This window comes from Tasmannia lanceolata, unplaced genomic scaffold (genome assembly GCF_043159265.1).
Source record: "Tasmannia lanceolata isolate RefF3 unplaced genomic scaffold, GAP_Taslan_0.1 ptg000023l, whole genome shotgun sequence".
Classification (NCBI taxonomy): Eukaryota; Viridiplantae; Streptophyta; class Magnoliopsida; order Canellales; family Winteraceae; genus Tasmannia; species Tasmannia lanceolata.
This window is the reverse complement of record NW_027518700.1, coordinates 1797965-1819046: the sequence shown is the minus strand read 5'-3', so window position 1 is coordinate 1819046 and position 21082 is coordinate 1797965. Positions and strand designations below refer to the sequence as shown.

Here is a 21082-nt window from a genome sequence, read left to right as displayed (position 1 = left end):
GGCTATTTTCGTGTTTTTGCAAAAAATTCCAAAAAAAAATCAAAAATTCCAAAAAATTCCCCTCACCGGAGCGGAACAAAAAATTCCAAAAAATTCACTATACCCACCAGATTTTTTTCATATTTTTAACTTTTTTTTTTTTTAAATTCCCCTCGCCGGAGCGGAACGAAAAGTTTCGAACGAAACGGCCAAAACACCAAAACGTTCCATTCCAGTAGCCAAAACAGAACGGCGACCGGAACGGAATTTATAACTTAGACAGACACTGTTTGTCATCAAATCTGCCCATTTTTGCCCTCCACTTTTGGAGGGATTAGGATAATCCAATGGACCTGATTTTTGGCACACACCCAATCTATGACAGGACCTTGCAAATGAATGGTTTGGATCACCACAAAAAATGTGGGACCCATGTGTTTGGGCACTCAAGCTCACGAACAGTTTTCCCATATATGTATGTATGTATGTATTTCAAAAAAAAAAACAATTATATACATTTATGTATATATAAATATATAATTAAACAAATATAAACATGAACGTCAAAACCACAACAAGAGAAAAAAAATAAGTGAATCCAACAGATAAAGTTGAGAAGGAAATAATCAGCATAGCGACAGAGTATGAACGAAATCGAACTCCTAAAAATGTACAATCCATGACTGTTCTCATAAATTACAATTTACCATGATATACAACACCAAACAAGTGCCTGAGCTATACATAACTAATTAAACAACACTTAAAGCAGATAGCAGTCACGTCTAACTCCTAACTCCTTCCCAGTTCCCACCAACTTCAAACACACTGCATTGTCCTCTTCAGCAGCACTGCCACTTCATCCACTCGCACAAACTTGTTTATCAGGGCACTGTTGTGAGCTCCAACAGAAATTTCCACAACATTAAAAATGTTGAACACTGCCCCACTCCCAATGCAAAATTTTCATATGATAGGTATGTTAATCAATGTTCAAAATAAGGCACCCTCAAACCAGATGCACTAGAACCAGAAACAGGGAATTGGGTTGAAAACCCATCCATTAATAACAATGCTATAGGATAATTGGTTAAATCTAGAACAATAATGCTTGACCATGCAAGTACATTCATCATAAATATCTTCAGCTGTGAAAGAAGTAATAGTATTCATCAAACATCAGAGATCAGGAAAGTTGGAAAAGGATTTATGAATGACATGAAACTAAATCAGTACATAGAAACGGGAGAATAAGCGCAACACAAATATCAAGCTAACCTAAGAAGTAACGTAACTGTGGAGCAAATTTTAGACCCATAGACATTAAAATTCATTTTTTTTTAATGGCCGGACATTAAAATTCATATGCCCCAGAAACAGGACAGCAGTCTATTTGCAAAACAAAACTACAATATCCTAATCTAATAGAATTTTATTTTATTTTTTTGAAAAATTACAATTATATTCATATCAAACAATTACATTGGGGGCAAAGAAGTCCCAGCTTGCAATTACAAGACATGAGAAACAAAGATAAGCCCAAAGGGGCAGTCAAAAAAAGAACTACATAAAGAAATGTTTTCCTTAGGCATTACAATGATTCTCCTATCAGCAAAATGTAACCACTCCAAAGCCCAAAAAATTCCTTAAGACTCCCAAAGGTGATCCTCTCAGCAAGAGAACAATGAGGTTTACTGGTCACCAAACACATGAACACTTTTAGGCCACATTTAACCAAGAAATGACGGAATCCAGCCCACCGACTTAAACCAAGATAACCCAATCCCAAATACTACCTCAAACATACGGAGAAAAGGATAAAGGAAGCCTGAATTTAATCAGGCAATTAGATGGAGACTTTTACACACCTTCGGATGTTACGGACTCAAATATAGGAGAAAGAATCAAGGGAATAGTACCCTAAGCAGCGAAGAACAAAGTTCCTCAAGCATACTTGGATGTAGCATTAGCGTTCTCCCAATCGCAAACCATGTTGAGTCTAACCGCTAGAAGCCCATGCTCTACAGAGCAAGCCACAAACAAGATGAAGATCACCAAAAAGTACCCTCTAAAAGCCACAACATCCATAGTGATTGCACTCTACCAATGCCTTGCTTTCCAAGACGACACCCGATTTCCAGGATGATTCTTAAAAACCAAAAAACATTTTGAAACTCCAAACTCCGCGAAGGAGGGACATACACTACTTAAACCACAACTAAGAAGGAGGACTAAACACAAAAGAAAAGTCAAGCACCAAAACCTACACAACAGCTAGTTACATCAAAACAAGCTACCCTCTAGATTTCAGAAGACAAAGGCTCCCGCTTCCCTTTTACTTTTTCCTTCTCTTTCTCCCTTTTCTCCTTTAAATCTCTTTCCGCTAACACCACAAACAGATTCTTGGCCCCATTGCCATCCCCAAACCCTACCGCAAAACATCTCCTATTGACATCAATTCATCACGTTCTTCAGAAACAATCCCTTCTTCCATAGCTACCCCTGAAAACTCTTCCACGGCTTTTCCTTTACCTTTGTTTTCTTCTCCCTTTCCCAAAAATTGTCCAATCAAACAGCTCTTTTCCAGGTCCTTCAAATCTCGAGAGTTGACATAGCCCTTATCCAAACTCACTACCAACTGGTCCAACCGCTTTATCTCTGCCACTTTCTCCTCTTCCTGAGATGCCAAACTCGCCTTTCCTCAGCCAAAGCTTCCTTGAAATGGGGGAGTTTATAAAGAAGAAAAAATAATTCCTTGGTAGTTTTTTTCCCGGTGATCCTGAAAAACTCTTCTGCATTATCACTTGCGTCCTTTTTAAATTGCTCCATTGTCTTTTCCAGAATCTCATTGAGCTTTCTCTCGGCGTAGGAGCTTCCTCAGAAGCCAATCGCTCATCATATTCCAGTTCCTTCAGCAGTTTTAGATCATCTTCTGTGAATGGAAAATCCTGCTCACCCTTCCATTTCTTTCCTCGGACATTTCGTGACTAGATTGGATATCACAGCCTTTCTTTGAGGTGAATATTTCATATGCAGCTTTTTTCCTCCTGCTTTCCTCTTTACAGAAAAGACCTTGGGGCATTCTTTTAAAGAAGGAGAGGCCACCCTCTTTACAGAAAAAACCTACTAGCCAGTACTTTCGCCTCGAGCCACGAGATTCGATGCGTGGCACCTCTCTTCCCATCACAAGGACGCTTGATCTGCCAAGGAAGATTACAGCTATTTCCTCGGTTTTGAACCCTCCAACTCTTCAGATTCCTCAATTTCCTTTATTCTTTTTGCTCCCATTATTAAGTATATTTTTTTAAATTGAGAGTCCTTCTTACTTCCGCCGACTGTGAATCAATGTTGTCAGCATTATCTTTTGGAAAAGTTTTCCCCTTAGGGCCGAGCGCCTTACCCTTTAATGCATGATTTGCCCCTTTTCCACTCCAACTCGACTTTCCTCGTAAGGATATCTTTTTGCTCAGAGCACTCCACGACAGATTTTCAAAACACTTTGGGGGCCCTTCTAACGACTCCTTGTTATTGACCGTTTTGTCCCTGAGAGATTCCTTAGGAATTCCTCCTTTTTCCAGGAAAATGTTTTTCCTCCGGCGACTTTTCACCAGGGTCAGGACATACAGATCCCTCATGTGAGAAACAATGTTCTTTGGCCCAAAATTCTCCCACCGTTGGGCGTTCTTTACTAATTTTATATTCCTCCTCTACCGCCTTCACTCCCACGAGATAAGTGCATGAATCTACCATGACGATGATAAAAGGGGAAGGGAATTCCACTGTGATGTAAGCAAGCTTTTAAATTTCGACCGAAATCCGAAATTTCGGGTTTCGGTCGATAACGAAACCGAAATCGATGAAACCCGAAATTGTAGTTTATTTCGGGATATCAAAATTTCGAAATTTTGATATCCCGAAATTTTGTCAGAAATTTTAGGGATTTCACCCAAAAATTTGGATTTTTTACAATTATTTAATCTCATCTCGAAATTTTGAAATTTTGGAGATTTCGATCAAAATAAAGTAAGAGAAAAAATGGTCGTGGAATAGATTTTGACGGATTTCGTTCAAAATTTCGGTTTCGGTGAGGACAGAAACGCATTCCGAAACCAAAATTTGAAACCTTGGATGTAAGAACCTTGGCAAATGCAAAAGCTAAACAATGGTCGTGCTTACCCCGAAAACTGAAATTCCAAAACCTAACCAAATTGCTGACCAAGGGCCTCCACAGTAGAGACAGACCAGGCACGTAAGGGGATATCATAGAATCTAGCTCTTAGAACCCTAGCACCCGCAATAAAAGCAGGGTAGCAGGGATGAAGAGATAGAAGATACTCATCCAGGGCATCTCCTCCACCCTTCAAAGATGGATGCAGCTTGAGATTCAGATTCGAAGCAAAACAAAATGGTTGACGGGTTAATGGAGAAAGGTTTCTTAAGCTGCGGAAGGGCCCAACAATACTTAGCCCAGCTCCAGACCTCCTCCAGTGGTTTTGCGTTGTTCTTCAAGGTGCCAACAAGACAGCAGTTAAGAGTCCACTTGCGGTCCGCCACCAGATTCGATGGCACCGATATCACCGAAAAATCATCTTTGTTTTCCGGACGATGGGGTTTCCAAATCTTTGGATTCCAGACCTTTGCCACTGCAATTTTCACCTTTAGTCCATATCACATTCTGCATGAGGTTCGCTTGCCAAAATTTTTATAGCCACAATACGAGCACCTCCAGATGATACCTCTTAGATGCAAGGGGGGAGGATTTTTTTATTGTAACGTCCGTTTAGCATTAGGTCCATCTCCAAATCTCCACAAAGAAGCAAACTTGTCCTCTAGACTCCCCCGGGATCTGAAATGGGAATAGGGAGAAGACCAATCAAGTCCAAAAGGCCTAATACCTTGATCCAGCAAGATCAAAGACCTTCGGCAATAAGTGTTAAAAAATCCGAGCAATTGAAATGCCTCCTGGGCAGAATACCCACACTCAACAGCTTCTAGGAAGGATCCGGCCAGTCGATCGAGATTGATGCCGCAACTATAAGTAATCTTACCCGATAAATTATCCACCGGGGGGTTCTCCCAGCGGCGACTGTTATACCCCTTTCTCCAGAGCACCATTCTTGCCACCCGTTGTACACACCACTCACTTTGGAAATCTAATAGAATTTTAAAACAAGGGTTTTAAATTTCCACCGAAACCGACACAAAACGAAACGACCAAAAATGAAAAAATGGTGATTATGTTGATTAATAGAATCATTGTAACTCCAGTATGATAAATCTTCAAAAGGAGAAATGTGTTTTTCAATCATTTCGGGCATAGCAAAGAAAATGAGTTTTTCTACGGTTTAGCACATTGATACATCCACCAACCCTACTCAGGTTTTCCCTTATTAAAGAAGAAAGTATCATTTTAACCCTCATAAGGTAATCAGTTTTGCCCTTAAATGTGAGTAGTCATTGGTCACTAAGGCCCCAAGCGATTACATATAAAGATAGGCACCCACCTAGGACACTTAGAAACACCCTACACACCCCCACCACCACCCACCAAAAAAATAGAAAAGGAACTCATACACACAAAAAAGAAAAAAGAAATATTCTTTTTTTGGCAACATGCACTACTGTATTTGCCAAAGAGTATTTTGCAAACTAATTGTGTGAAAACAATTGAGTGGATTGGAATACAGTACTTAAGAATGCCAGAGTTTTTCATTTCGATTGAGAAAGAGTTCTAGCATTGACTAAAAAGTGAAGTTCATGATCAAAATAATAATGTCAAACGGTCAATAAGAATTGGAGAGAAGAAAGTCAATTAGAGCCACACGATCCTAACCCAACTGGCAACTGCAAGGTTGACAATAAAGTGAGAAGTTCTTGATCAAAGGATAGGTCAATGAGGCTGGGAAACCAAGAAACAAAGATTTTCAAATGAACCTACACAATCCCAGGGCAACTCTATTTTGAAGTGCTAGTCTAGCAAATATCAGCTAGAATGTAAGCTCAACCCTTGCTACATAGATATACATATACTTTTTTCTTTTTTTTACTGGTAAAATTTCATTAAAGAATGGGTACTGAGATGGTCAAATACAAGAAAAATAGCGTCGAAAGCATCCGGCAATTACAAAAAATCAAGGAGGAAGAAAATCATATTCTACTAATGCCCGCTTTTCGCTCCTCTCCCGTTGGTCGAGCCCCCCCGCTCCTCTCTTCCAGCTAAACCATCCGCTTCCCCGTTTGCCAATCTTCTAACATGACGAAAAGAAATAGTTGAGGAACCAACTATGTCCTGAATTTCCTCGAAGGGCTGAGCGAAGCGCCAAGGATAGATTTGAGAAACGCATAGCCCACGTATAACATTACTAGAGTCTCCCCCGACCACCACCTTGTTAAGATCCTCACCCACCAAAAGTTTCATACCATGGAAAACCGTCCTGACCTCCGCCTCAGTCGAAATACTTATACAAATCTATATCTTCTTTTTGACCAATAATGAAAGGGATTACATTAAAGAAAGCATAACAGCGCAGAAAAGGATGAGATGTCCAACAGAAACCAAAAAGGATATACAACTTAACCCTCACCCAAAAAGTGCAAATGCTTGACTAGACAAATTTCAGTCTAGTCAACTCCTCTAGCTAAAGCATCCCTCATGGCACCAAGTCATTACACTGGAAGAATGTGTTTAAAAGGAGACAGTTTCCTACAAGAACTAACACTGTAACACTAGCCAATATCCACACTACTGGACTCGATCTCTTGGTCCATGCTATCATATTCAACAAATATCCCTCCACCCGTGGAAAATAATTCCTCCTCGACCATACATAGACTCGTATAGCATGCCCTCACTTACCACTTCATTTGAGTTTGGGATCTCAATAGGTCTAGAAAAAGCTTTTGCATTCTCCCCCAACTCATTTATAGAAACCCTTCCACTAATAGTAAGTCCCAATTACCACATGAAGTTCCACCAAAATTTAGGTTAATGCTGTTGGAAGGAGGAGGGTTCCGCCTTGCCTCAATACTATCCACCCAAGGGACACGCATAGACCCCATGAATGCAAACCCATGTCGTCAACGACCAAACAAATGAAATACCAAATAAACATGTAACATTATGAATACTGTTGAAAGTTTCAATTTTTTTATTTCCAAATAAAATATGAGGAATTTTAAAAGGAGATTTTATATGGTGTAAGGCCAACAATACGGTAGGGGTACCGCCCTTGATATTTGATCCAACAGCAGCTCACTTTTTGAGCTTTTTGAGGAGCTGCTGTTGGATCAAATGTCAAGGGTGGTACTTCCACCATACAAAGGCCTTATTGTTGTAAGGCCTTACACCATATAATTTCTCTTTTAAAAGTACAGAAGAACAATAAAGAAAACCTAGGCTTCACTTATGGTGGTCCAAGCCCAGCTCAAGTCCCACAAACCTCGTGGGTTTTTGTGGCGAGAGCCTCAAGACAGACTAGACATCTAACCAAATATAGCCTACCAATTAAAAAACTTGATAAGGCCCATATAGAACCCAATTATAGTAATTTCATCCCACAGCCACCGTAGAACTTTCATACTTACAAAAAAAATGTAAGTAAGATATCCTAAATTATACTTCTAGACACCAATCAAATTGTATCAAAATTCAGTAAAGTACTAAAGCCCAACAAAAACTAGTTCTCCCACTAATACATGCGCATAATCTCAACAAAACCGATCTGTTGAAATTGAATGAATCAAAGGAACCTACAGAGACACCAACTCTAACCTCTATGCTCAAGAAACACAATTTATCATTGTCATGCAATAAGCACAACGCAGAATGCCGCTGGTTTCTATTAGCAAGAAAAAACCCAAATTCAGTTTCATATTTCTCCAGTGCTGAACCTACCCAATCTCAAAAAAAAAAAAAAAAAAAAAAAAAACTCAATAAAACCAAATAACCTGATCATCATTGGAAAAAAAGAGGAAAAGAAAATAAAGTTTTATAAAAGCGAAAAAGGAGGATTTTTCTAAAAATCATTCGCATTCTCCTCCTAACCGATCAAAGTTTCAATTCAACAATCAAAGGTAAGTAAAAAAATACATATATAAAGGTGTGCACAACAGAACAATTAACCTAGTGATGAGAACGTCATAAACCCTAACAAATATATTTTTGTGCGAATCCAGAAAATTCCGATGAAATTAAAACAACAAGATGATAAAATCGAGAACAAAGATAAGATAGAAATTCACATACCACTTCCAAAACTCTCCTCCTCTTTAACTTCATCTTGAATTATACGGAAAAGAGCATTGCTGGAATAAATAAAAAAAGGAGATAATTCGATCGGAATATGAACTCCAATCGAAGGGGAGAATTAGATTGAGATGGAGATAAAGTAGAGTGGGGATTGAGATGAAAGTGGAGATTATCTTCTTTGAAAAGAGAGTGTCAGGGTTTTGGAATTAGGGTTTCGTTTTCTGATCTGATCGCAGAGAGAGAGAGAGAGAGAGAGAGAATCCTAACTGAGACGAGAAGCTATCTGGCGTTTATAGAAAATAGAAAAGAAGAGCCGGTGATATTGGCACTGCCTAGCTTTTATAATTGCACAAATTAATCTTGTCTTTTATTATAAAAAGGGTCGGTTCGAGTGATCTACTTTCCCTCTGCAATAGTTTATCTCCTTGAACTATTTCGATTTGTACCGACGTGCAGGGTAAAATAAAAAGGAAATTTTATCTGCTGCCCGAGCGGGCACGATCGTGTGAGAGGCACAGCCCTTGATATTTACTTGGAGCACATGTTTTTAATGTGCTGGGGTTGGATCAAATGATTTCTCCTAAAAAAGTATTCGATTTGAGATTTTTTACAGTGCAAGACCTTATAGTCCCTTATTTTTTAAAAAGTATTGTACGGACCACACTATAGGATGATCCAAACCGTCCATGTGATGGGCCATAACGTAAATAGATTTAGCCCGAAAATTTATTTCGATAGGATGATCCTAGCCCTCCGATCAATTGAGCTTTCCGTAATATGCAGTTCAGCTATGAATCGGACGGTTGGGATCATCCTATAAGGATGTTTTTTGGGGCACAACCTATTTACGTTATGGCCCATCATATGGACGGTTTAGATCAAATGGCTATGATTATTTTAACGGTTTAGATCATCAAAATAAGTGGGCTCTGCTTCATTTGATATGTTCATACAGTTGCTTATCCCGTGCAGGTCCAAAGAAAGATGGCACACTCACATGTAACTCACCTTTTAGACTCCATCACCATCAAAATCTACCCCAAGTTTTGGATATAAAGATTTTTTTTTTGTAGAAGCCATTTTCCATGGCTACTTCCTGTTGGAAAATTGATTGTGGAGATCACTGGCAGAGCCAGGAATTTACACTTGGGTGGGGGTGACTAATTTACACTTTGCCTGCACTGATAGTTGGGGTCATTGGGCTAGGGAGTAGCGCGTTGCGTATGTGCGAAGTGCTTAGAGCCATGTAGCGCGTATGTGCGAGGTTCACCAAAATGAGTCCTACGGGCCACGTAGAGCGTTGCAATGTCCCTTCGTCCCACCACTTCCAGGACATTTGAATTTCAAAACAAGACTGAAGAGCGAAGCGATATCTATTAACCCTTCTCTACTACTCACTAGCTTTCTAATGTGGAACTAAACATCTAGTCTTCCACTTACACTCACCTTTATCATTAAGAAGGACACATGAGGCACCAGGTCCTCTTGGGTTTCCAGAGGCTGCTCCATCAACATTGAATTTACATTAACCTTACTTATATAGAGAGCAAATTGTTAGAACTAGCTTCGGAACATATTGTTTCATATTCTCACAGCATCAAGTTGATTTGAGAAGCCACCTGTTAAAAATCGTTTTGGAGTCATCCTCACCGATCATTACAAAGGGCAACTTTCTCACCATTTTTGTTGAACTTCTCATCAGGCTTAATAAAATCTCCTCTCATGCCTTCTCATAAACCATGCATTCTCCATCTGCTCTCATCCCATCAACTTATATCCTTACTTAAATCTATTAACTCGTCTAGATAATATTTTTGCTTGTTCACTAATAAATCGACTAATTAAACTCATATTTCTATAATCAATTTGATCCCCCGATCCAATTTGCGGTAGGGATAGTCAGTAGGCGAGGCAGGTAAACGGTTCCGAGAGGGGCTACACAAGCAGTTGATTTCAAGTCAGCGGTTACAGGTACTCGAGGGAATGACAGATTTGGAAGAGAGAAGGTAGAAAAAATTTAGGGATTTTTGCTTATTAGTCCCTACATGGCAAAATAATTGCTTATTAGTCCCTAAGAAAAGCATATTAGCTTAACAGTCCTACTTTTACAAAATATTTGCTAAAAGGTCCCTAAAACTCACGAACTTCAATTTTCTCCGTTAAAAGTTTTTAAATGGCAAATTTACCGCCAACCCATTTAATCAGTTTTAGCGTTTTTTTATTTCCGTTCCAATATTTTAGGAAATAAGCAACAATATTATCTCTTTCAATATTCTCGTAAAAAAACCTTCAACAAAAAAATCATTTTAGGAATTAAATAAATTGAAAATCCCTCTAAAATAAATTAAATAAGGTATCTTTTCTTCATAGATAAATCAAATAAGAAATTTTAGAAATTTTGTTCGTTTCTAACTTTTCTAGGAAATTCCTATCGTGGTTGGATTGCAAGAAAATATCTTTGTTGGAAAATTATTTAACATCATAAACCAAAGGTTCCTAACTGAAAAATAGAATAGGGTTGGTTTACCTTATCTTTTTTTTTTTAAATGAATTGGGGGAAGAAGAAGGGAGAATGTCAAAGGGAAGTCAATTTTGGAAGAGATAATATTGTTTCTTGTTTCTTAGTTTTTTTCGTAAAATATTGGAAGGGAAATCAAAAAATGTTAAAACGGATTAAATGGATGGGGCGGGGGAGTAAATTTGCCATTTTAAAATTTTTAACGGAGAAATTGAAGTTCTCGAGTTTTAGGGACCATTTAGCAAATATTTTCTAAAAGTAGGATTGTTCAGCTAATATGGTTTTCTTAGGGACTAATAAGGAATTATTTTGCCATGTAGGGACTAATCAGCAAAAATCCCTTTTATTAATCCGCCCTTTTGTAAATCCCTGTCTCCTTTGATTCTCCCTTATTTAGCTATTGCATCTGCAGGCCCCCCATCTCTTCTTTCCTCTTTCTTCTCGCTCGACATTGTTGATGAACTTTTCACCAGATCTCCTCCCATCCCCTTCGCAAGCCTATCAAAAGCCATGTATTCTCTGTTAAAGAATAAAAGATTAAATAATCCCTTTCTCCAACAGCTTAAGCTTTTGGAGTAATTGGTAGTTTCACATGGTATCAAAGCCAAAGGTCCTAAGTTCAAACCTCCTGGATAGCAAAAATCCACATGCAATGGCGAAAATAAATCAGAATTCTCATGGAGAATGGCAGGATATATGAAATTCCAATGACCATTGGATATGATTCGAGCAGGTCCTGAATAATCAAGAATCTTTCCCTCTTTTTTACCGGAAGGATCTGAACTAAACAATATGTGTCTTACCCAATCATTAGTCTCTCTCTCTCTCTCTCTCTCTCTCTCTCTCTCTCTCTCTCTCTCTCTCTCTCTCTCTCTCTCTCTCTCTCTCTCTCTCAGTTCGACATAAAGGGAATGAATGTTCATTTGATCTTGATCCTTGTCGAGCGAAAAAGGCACTATACTAGATCTGCACGGACCCCCTGATAGTATCCATAAAGGAATTGTTTTAGGTAAGAGATGAACATTACCATATGTATATTCAGGTGCATGGTACACATCGGTCCTCCAGTGCATTTCTCCCTCCGAGTCAGAATAAATATGTTTTTGTAATTGGTAGTTTCACATGGTATCAAAGCCAAAGGTCCCGAGTTCAAACCTTTTGGATAGCAAAAATCCACATGCAATGGTGAAACCTAAGAGAGGGGACACATGTGCCACGTGTAGGCCACACCCAAAAGTGGGGCCACACGTGAGGGGAAGTGTTAAAGAATGAAAGATTAAATAACGCCTTTCTCCAACTGCTTAAGCTTTTGGAGTAATTAGTAGATTCACATTCTCCATGTCCTCATTAGTTTATCTATCCTCCTCTCATCTTGTATCCTCATTTTGATTTTCTATCTTGTATCCTCATTTTGCTCCCTATCTTGTATTCTCCATATTCTCATTAATTTAACCATCATCCTTTCATCTTGTATTCTCGGTTAAAGAATAAAAGATTAAATAATCCCTTTCTCCAACAGCTTAAGCTTTTGGAGTAATTGGTAGTTTCACATGGTATCAAAGCCAAAGGTCCTAAGTTCAAACCTCCTGGATAGCAAAAATCCACATGCAATGGCGAAAATAAATCAGAATTCTCATGGAGAATGGCAAGATATATGAAATTCCAATGACCATTGGATATGATTCGAGCAGGTCCTGAATAATCAAGAATCTTTCCCTCTTTTTTACCGGAAGGATCTGAACTAAACAATATGTGTCTTACCCAATCATTAGTCTCTCTCTCTCTCTCTCTCTCTCTCTCTCTCTCTCTCTCTCAGTTCGACATAAAGGGAATGAATGTTCATTTGATCTTGATCCTTGTCGAGCGAAAAAGGCACTATACTAGATCTGCACGGACCCCCTGATAGTATCCATAAATGAATTGTTTTAGGTAAGAGATGAACATTACCATATGTATATTCAGGTGCATGGTACACATCGGTCCTCCAGTGCATTTCTCCCTCCGAGTCAGAATAAATATGTTTTTGTAATTGGTAGTTTCACATGGTATCAAAGCCAAAGGTCCCGAGTTCAAACCTTTTGGATAGCAAAAATCCACATGCAATGGTGAAACCTAAGAGAGGGGACACATGTGCCATGTGTAGGCCACACCCAAAAGTGGGGCCACACGTGAGGGGAAGTGTTAAAGAATGAAAGATTAAATAACGCCTTTCTCCAACTGCTTAAGCTTTTGGAGTAATTGGTAGATTCACATTCTCCATGTCCTCATTAGTTTATCTATCCTCCTCTCATCTTGTATCCTCATTTTGATTTTCTATCTTGTATCCTCATTTTGCTCCCTATCTTGTATTCTCCATATTCTCATTAATTTAACCATCATCCTTTCATCTTGTATTCTCTGTTAAAGAATAAAAGATTAAATAATCCCTTTCTCCAACAGCTTAAGCTTTTGGAGTAATTGGTAGTTTCACATGGTATCAAAGCCAAAGGTCCTAAGTTCAAACCTCCTGGATAGCAAAAATCCACATGCAATGGCGAAAATAAATCAGAATTCTCATGGAGAATGGCAGGATATATGAAATTCCAATGACCATTGGATATGATTCGAGCAGGTCCTGAATAATCAAGAATCTTTCCCTCTTTTTTACCGGAAGGATCTGAACTAAACAATATGTGTCTTACCCAATCATTAGTCTCTCTCTCTCTCTCTCTCTCTCTCTCTCTCTCTCTCTCTCTCTCTCAGTTCGACATAAAGGGAATGAATGTTCATTTGATCTTGATCCTTGTCGAGCGAAAAAGGCACTATACTAGATCTGCACGGACCCCCTGATAGTATCCATAAATGAATTGTTTTAGGTAAGAGATGAACATTACCATATGTATATTCAGGTGCATGGTACACATCGGTACTCCAGTGCATTTCTCCCTCCGAGTCAGAATAAATATGTTTTTGTAATTGGTAGTTTCACATGGTATCAAAGCCAAAGGTCCCGAGTTCAAACCTTTTGGATAGCAAAAATCCACATGCAATGGTGAAACCTAAGAGAGGGGACACATGTGCCACGTGTAGGCCACACCCAAAAGTGGGGCCACACGTGAGGGGAAGTGTTAAAGAATAAAAGATTAAATAACGCCTTTCTCCAACTGCTTAAGCTTTTGGAGTAATTGGTAGATTCACATTCTCCATGTCCTCATTAGTTTATCTATCCTCCTCTCATCTTGTATCCTCATTTTGATTTTCTATCTTGTATCCTCATTTTGCTCCCTATCTTGTATTCTCCATATTCTCATTAATTTAACCATCATCCTTTCATATTGTATCCTCAGTCTGCTTCTGTATACTCCAGAAGTCCCCCCTCCCTTTCTTCTCCTTCTCCCATCTTTCTATTTTTGTACTCTTATATAGATATTACGTCGTACTATCTATATTTTTAATTGCTTCCTTCGTAACCTGAAGTCTCGTCTTTTGCTGAATATACTTTTTCATTCAATGCTAATGTTGGAAACTTTGTTTCCATCAAACTTACTCAAACCAACTTTCTCCTCTAGGAAAATCCAAGTCATGGACCTCAGCGACAGCCAGTCGTGATGGGGTTTCTTATGGTATACGGTTTCTAACTTCCTCACCTTTTGTTGCTATTGAAGGAATTGGGTTCTGATTTGGGTCGACTCAAAAAAATTTTTAACAAAAGCTCACATAGAGTCAACCCAAATTGCGCCTCTACTTATGCCCTCATTTTATATTACTTTTTAAAATATTTAAAATAAAAACATACATTCCTTTGAGGCTATCTCGCCCCTATGAAATTCAGCCTTTTCAACGGCTGAGATCAATCACACTAAAAATATGTGTTTTTTAATCTCAGCCCTTCACATAAAAGTGAAAAGGCTTATTATGGGCGAAGCAATTAGACTTGACCATGGTTTTAAATTTCGTTTCCGGTCTCAAATTCAGCCTAAAACTGAAATTTCAACCGAAATCCGATAGTAGAAAAAAAGTAATATTTTATTATATCCAAAATTTCAGCCGAAAATACCCAAATTTTGAAATAATACTATATTTAAAAAAAGAGAAATGATAGATACAAGGGAGCCCTTGCATAAAGAGCCACAAAAGTGCTTTTCATTGGATCCACGTCATTTTCAGTTACATTTTAAAATAGGTTGAAAAAGTAAAATCAGTTACATTTGATGAGGTGGATCCAATCAGGAGCACTTGTTTGGTTCTTTATGTAAGGGCTCCCTTGTATCTATCATTTATCTTAAAAAAATCAATTTTCTAAAATTTAGACCGAAATTTGGTAATCCCGAAATTTCAAATCTTCAGTTTCAACCGAATTTCGGATTTCGGATTTCGGCCGAAATTTAAAACCATGTATTCTTGACAGAGATGAAACATTCTATCTTCCTTGGGATGTAATAAATTCGCCCCCTGTTCTTAATTGGAACTGCCCCCTCTAGTGCATATACGCTTGCACTTTTACACTAGAGGGGTAATGAGGTAGACTCGTCTTGTCGTTTATTGTGTAACCAACTGTCAAAAGCTAGTACAACTCCCAAAAAATCAGCAGCCCATTTAAAAGGAAAAGACAAGATGAGTTAATCTCATTATCAAAACATGGTAGTGCAAATATTAGTAGGCTATAACAAATCCTTCCAAATAGACCACCGAGCTAGAACATGTCGACAGCTCTAGCAAAGTAAAATCTAAAACCAAAGTCATTGTTTTATAGCTATTTGGATTCAACCATGCAATTAAATAAGAGTTGGAGATCTGACAACAATTAGATATATAAATTTAGACAAAACCTTTGTCAAATCTATCTTATGCTAGTCATTTTGAATGCCATCATTTCAGAAATAGTGAAAGCTCAAATTGAATTTTTTCTAATTTATTTTGACCTTTTTATGAACATCTGTCTACTTAGCTTACATCATTTGCTCTCACATCCTTTTCAAATTTCTCTTACAAATCATCTGTCTACTTAGCTTACATACTTGAGAAATTTCAAACCCTTGAAGGCGGTTGCATTTGTCAAAGCTCAACTTCTAACAATAGCCGGAAATCCGCACATGATTTGAAATCATGCAACATCATGTGACAGCCTCTGGCGCAGAATTGTAGTAGGTTGTGTGCAAACAAACCAACCTGGAGAATGTTAGACAAATACCTGCAAACAGCAACCCAATGAAGAGCCCATAAATGCTCCTCCGAGCACCCAACTTAACCGCCTTGTCGAAGCTTGGGAGCAAAGCCCCACATGCAAAGACCATCCAATGGTCCAGCCCACTGTAGTCTATAAATAAAGCATTTGAGCTCTCATTTTTAAAAAAATTAGGGCTTTTAATCTAATTTTAGAGAGAGGGAGAGAGGGCTTTTTAGAGAGAGAAAGAAGGAGATATAGACAGAGAAAGAAGGAGATACAGACAGAAAAATGAGATCTAAAGAGAGAAAGAATGAGATCTAGAGAAAGAAAGGAGATCTAGAGAGAGAAAGAACGAGATCTCGAGAGAGAAATAAGCTTTCAAGAAAAGATCCAAGAAGAGCACAAGATTAGTAGATTTTGAGTTTTATTTGAAAATCTATCATATAATGGGAAATCTAAGTGGAAAATGCTTAAAAATGATTAGATCTAGCAACCTAGGGCTAAAATCTACCAAAATATGTTTAAAAACATGTCTCATTTGAATATCTAAAGCAATTCACCTCAAATTTTGAGTTCTAGTTGAATTTTGATGTGAATATGGCAAAATAAAGTGCTGTCCAGGTTCATTTTTACCATTTTTCGTAAATTTTCGGTTGGAATTTATGAAAATTTCTCTCGAAAAGGTGTGGTACTCGTTGAGATCTTCGATTTGGCGTATAAATGCTCAACATTGGCCAAGAAATGAAGAAGTTATGACCGTTTTAAGATTTCAGCTCAAAATTCGGTGCAAAATGATAAATCTATGTGTGTTTTTGTGAAAATTTTGTTAAAAATCTTCAAAACTGAAACTGACATGGTTAGATCTAACCCTAATCAGCATGTATTATCATATATTTGTGTCAAATTCTCATAGATCTTGTGTTTGAATGAAGTTTTGAAGTGAAATGTCATGAAATTGTGTTGAATTACATGCTGTCAAGATTTTATTTTTAAATTTTTACTAAAATACGGTTAGATCTAGCAATAGTGATACACACGGAAGTTGTAGATTTTTTCGAAATCTTAGATTGGACATCTTTTGGGCCTTGTAAAGATGAAAAATGAAAAAGTTATGCTACTTTTAAGATATCAGCCAAAAACACTACATTTTCAGATTTAGACTTGATCATAAATGACCGTTTTTCGGCCACTTCCGGCAAGATCCAGTCAAAATTGTCAACAGAGAAAAGTTTATTGGATAAATTTACTAAAACTTTGTAGTTGAATACTTTTCTTGAAAATGTATTCATGATCCTCTGGTTTGCAAAACCAAATCATAACTTTTGAAAAACAAAACTGCATAAATAAAATCTGAAATCAGTCCAAAGATGGCCATTGTTGTGCCGCTTCCAGTGAGAACCAGCTGAATTACATAACTAATCAAATGTTCCCTGATGTGTCTCCTACAACTTTGATGTGTATCACTTTTACTAGTTTTGTCATTTGGATAGTGTAATTGTAAATACAAAGTTTCAGCTTCCATGTAGAATGCAAATGCGTGCTTTTGACGCTTGATTCATGCTTAGCGTAATGGGCGATGAAGGTGTTAGTCTAAGCCCATCCTTAGGGGACTTGTTTAGTCTGAGTAGCTCTCGTCTCTATCATTTAGAAGACTTGTTAAGTCTTTTAGACGTGTTTAAACCATAGAATCCTTCCTTCATTGCAAGGACGATGAAGGCGTTAGCCCAAGCCCATTCTTAAGGGACTTAAATAGTCTTGATAGCATTCTATTCTTTCTTTTAGAAGGCTCTCTATGTCTTTTAGACATGTATCTTAGATATTTTGATCTTATCTTTCATAGCATGGGCAATGAAAGAGTCATCTTGAGCACACCCTTTTAGGAGACAGGCTATGTCTCATGTAGAAAAAGTCAAACCCTCAGGGAGATAGGTTGTCTCATGCAGAGAAAATCATACCTTTAGGGAGACAAGCTATGTCTCATATAAAAAGTCATACCCTTTGGAGACAGGCTATGTCTCATTAATAGGTTAACCCTTTAGGAGACTGTCCAAGTCTCACAAGTCGCGACCCTTATTAATTGAAGACAAACTTGGTCTGGTAGATGCTCTATCCTTTCATCATTGTAAGGGCAATGATAAGGATACTTGGAGCCCACCTCTGTGTCTAGGAGACTTGCACAGTCTCACTAGCACCCTTCTTTATCTCCTCTTCTTCTAAGAGACATGTCTTGTCTCGTTAGCTCCCTTCTTAGAGTCACCAGTTTGAGAGTCAATCCTTTAGCATGTGAGTTTGTCCCTAGTCTGAGAGTTAGTCCATTAGCGTAGGAGTCTGTCCTTAGTTAGAGAATCAGTTTTTCAGGAATCTGTCCTATCATCATAGGGGTTAGGATTTTGTCCAACCTCTCATCAAGTCATGTAATTTTATCCAATCCTTACAAGGCATATGATTCTGTCCAACCCTTGCAGAGTCGTGATTCTGTCCAATTCCCCCGCAAAGCATAGGATTATGTCCAACCTTTGCGGGATATCAAGAGTCTGTCATCTTCTTATGATGATAGGATTTTGTCCTCTTGTGTCAAAAACACTTGAAAAATATCTGAAAAATAAAAAATCTCAAAAGTCTTGAGTCATTAGGAGTGTAGTTAGGAAAGTCTGTTCCGAACTATGTTGGCTTGATCGTCTTCCACGAGATACGTAGGCAGCTTGGGATCCATATCCCAAGTACAGTCAAACCTTCAAAAATAAACATTTCAAACCTTCCAAAAACATAAAAATTCTTCAAAACATTTTCAAAAATATCTTCCCTTAGAGTTAGGAATCTATCCTTGATGTTTGGGGTGTTTTAGAGTTAGAAGTCTGTCCTGATTGTGTATGTTCTAGAGTTAGGAGTCTGTCCTAGCTAGGAGTAGGATACGCCTCCGTCTGGTCAGTTGGCAATTCACGTCACCGACTGATGACTAGGTCTAGGATGTGTTAGTGATCCCATTGTTTTTCCTATGACATATAGCCTAGTTGCACATAAGTTGTAGGAACCACCTGCATTAGTTTAGGCCTAACCTGCATTTAGTTAAGGCATATAGGGTGTCCTAAAATCCATAATCCACTGGAATTTAAATAATCACACCAGAAGCTTTAATAACCAGTCCGGTCTTTTAGGTCTAGGATAGAGGTCTAGATGTCTTAGGCATCATAACTTATAATAGGTGCGAAGAACTACGTGACTCTGATTCTTATGGAGGCGGGGAAACGTAGGTTTCTTTGGAGTCAGGGATACGTAGGCTTCTTAAGAAATTTTGGAAATCAATTCTACCACAACTTTTCTTGGAAACTAGATGGAGACAGTAAGAAATCATGGAAATCAATGGTTGTTGGAAACTACTTGTCAAACAAAGAAAAATCTTGGAAATCAAAAGCACCCACGAATCAAAAGCTCAATCTCTTCTTCTTAATCAAATTCCTCCTGAATCTCAGCTCCCCCTGTCTTGAACTAGAATTTAATACAGCAATTCCAATCCATCACAACAACAAGAATTCAACCTAACAATCATCTACGGATACAATCTAAGAAATCTTGAAACTACTTGGCAACCTTCCTTTGGAGAAGTAAGAAATCCTGGAAATCAACTCCACAACGCACGAATCAAACGGTCAATCTCTTCTCCTTCATCAAAATCCAATTCCTCCTGAATCTCCCCCTGTCTTGAAGTCAAAGCTTGTGTAGACGAAGATGGTCGGTGATAAGATCGAATAGAGTCGATTAATGCGTCCTTAAACTGAGGTGAAAGTGGAGCCTATTGATAAATTCACCGGAATGAGTCCGTATAAATCCCAGAGTCCGACCTGCTCCCATGAGTCATAAAAAAAACCTTGCAAATTATCTTGAGATCTTGCAAATTGCCCTTGCGAATAAAGAAACAGCCAGAAAAGGAATTAGGATCCAGAAACAAACACAGAAACGAGTGAGGCGTGTCAGATTAGCCGTGAGATCTCGCAGCAAAGTTGGCAAGTTCAAAATCTCCATCGAAAAGAGATCAACCAGCAAATTAGGCACATTCAACATGAAAAGAGGATTGAAAGATACCTGAAGATCTTCAGGGAGAGTGCATGAAGGCGATTCCTGTTTGTAACTGATAATGGATGTCTGCAACACCCCTTTTTTTTCCTCCTCACTCCATCTGCATTTGATGTAATTAGGAAACTGATTATCATCCATCAATGAAAATCCTGATAGCAAGTGATAAAGTACACCTTGCATATAAGCAACTCAGCAGCACCTAATTCATAGTTCAAGGAGTCAAATCTTCTACAACAACCATCTCCCATGATAAAGACGCCACCTCACCACCGTGATGAGAAGACTCGTGAATGGGACAGCGTTTTCCTATGGCTAAACAATGACCGTCCATTTTTAAAAGCCAATAATACACATGGTTGCATGATAGAATTTGAGGATAGGTGCGATATTTGGCCATGGGAGATCGTAAGGCAATTGAACGTGACGGTCTAGATCAATCAAGGATGGGATTCTAAATTGAATTCCCAATGACCTAAGATCGAGTAAGCGTTTTGAGATGGCTAAGCCATTGTAAGGTTCACCTCTAATAGTGGATGTATGGGCTCATCCGTTGTAGGGTTCAATGGTCTAGGAAGTGGGGTTTGAGGAAAAGGGTGTGGTTCTCAAAGATATCAGAAAATGAAACAAACTTTTAGTGGAAAACATGATCAGTTGGGACCCAAATTTGTGAGGGAGATGATTTTTTTCGCGCTACTGTAGAATAATACACCCCACTTTTAACGTGAGCTGTGGGCATGCTTTAACACTTTTTAACGTCAAATCACGTTACAAGGGCGGTGTATTATCCTATAGGCTTTCCATCTATCTATCTAGAGTAAGCATTACTTATTTGTTAATCGTCCATTAGATGGGCCACAACCTAAATAGGTTGTGCCCCAAAAATCATTTCCATAGGTTGATCCTAACCCTCCGATCCGAACCGTCCATTAGATAGGCCACAACCTATTTAGGCCGTGGCCCATATAATGGACGGTTTGGATCATCCTATGGTGCGGGCCATACCGCACTTTTAATAAAGCCAGGAGTGCCCTCATCAAAATGCAGTAGTGCTGATAACATTTCCCTTTTTTTATTACAAAAAATAGACAAAAATAAGGGAAAATCATTAAAAAAATGC

General features: G+C 38.3%; 1 protein-coding gene across 3 annotated transcripts in view; it reads right to left on the bottom strand.

Moving 5' to 3' along the window:
• Positions 1 to 8474, bottom strand: part of UPL1 (LOW protein: E3 ubiquitin ligase-like protein) — a 30461-nt gene extending 21987 nt beyond the window's left edge. For all 3 annotated transcript variants that reach the window (XM_077365782.1, XM_077365783.1, XM_077365784.1), the window contains exon 1: positions 8225 to 8474. In XM_077365782.1, the coding sequence (XP_077221897.1) occupies positions 8225 to 8257 (33 nt within the window). In that variant the 5' untranslated portion in view covers positions 8258 to 8474. The remainder of the gene's footprint in view (positions 1 to 8224) is intronic.
• Positions 8475 to 21082: the final 12608 nt, after the last annotated feature.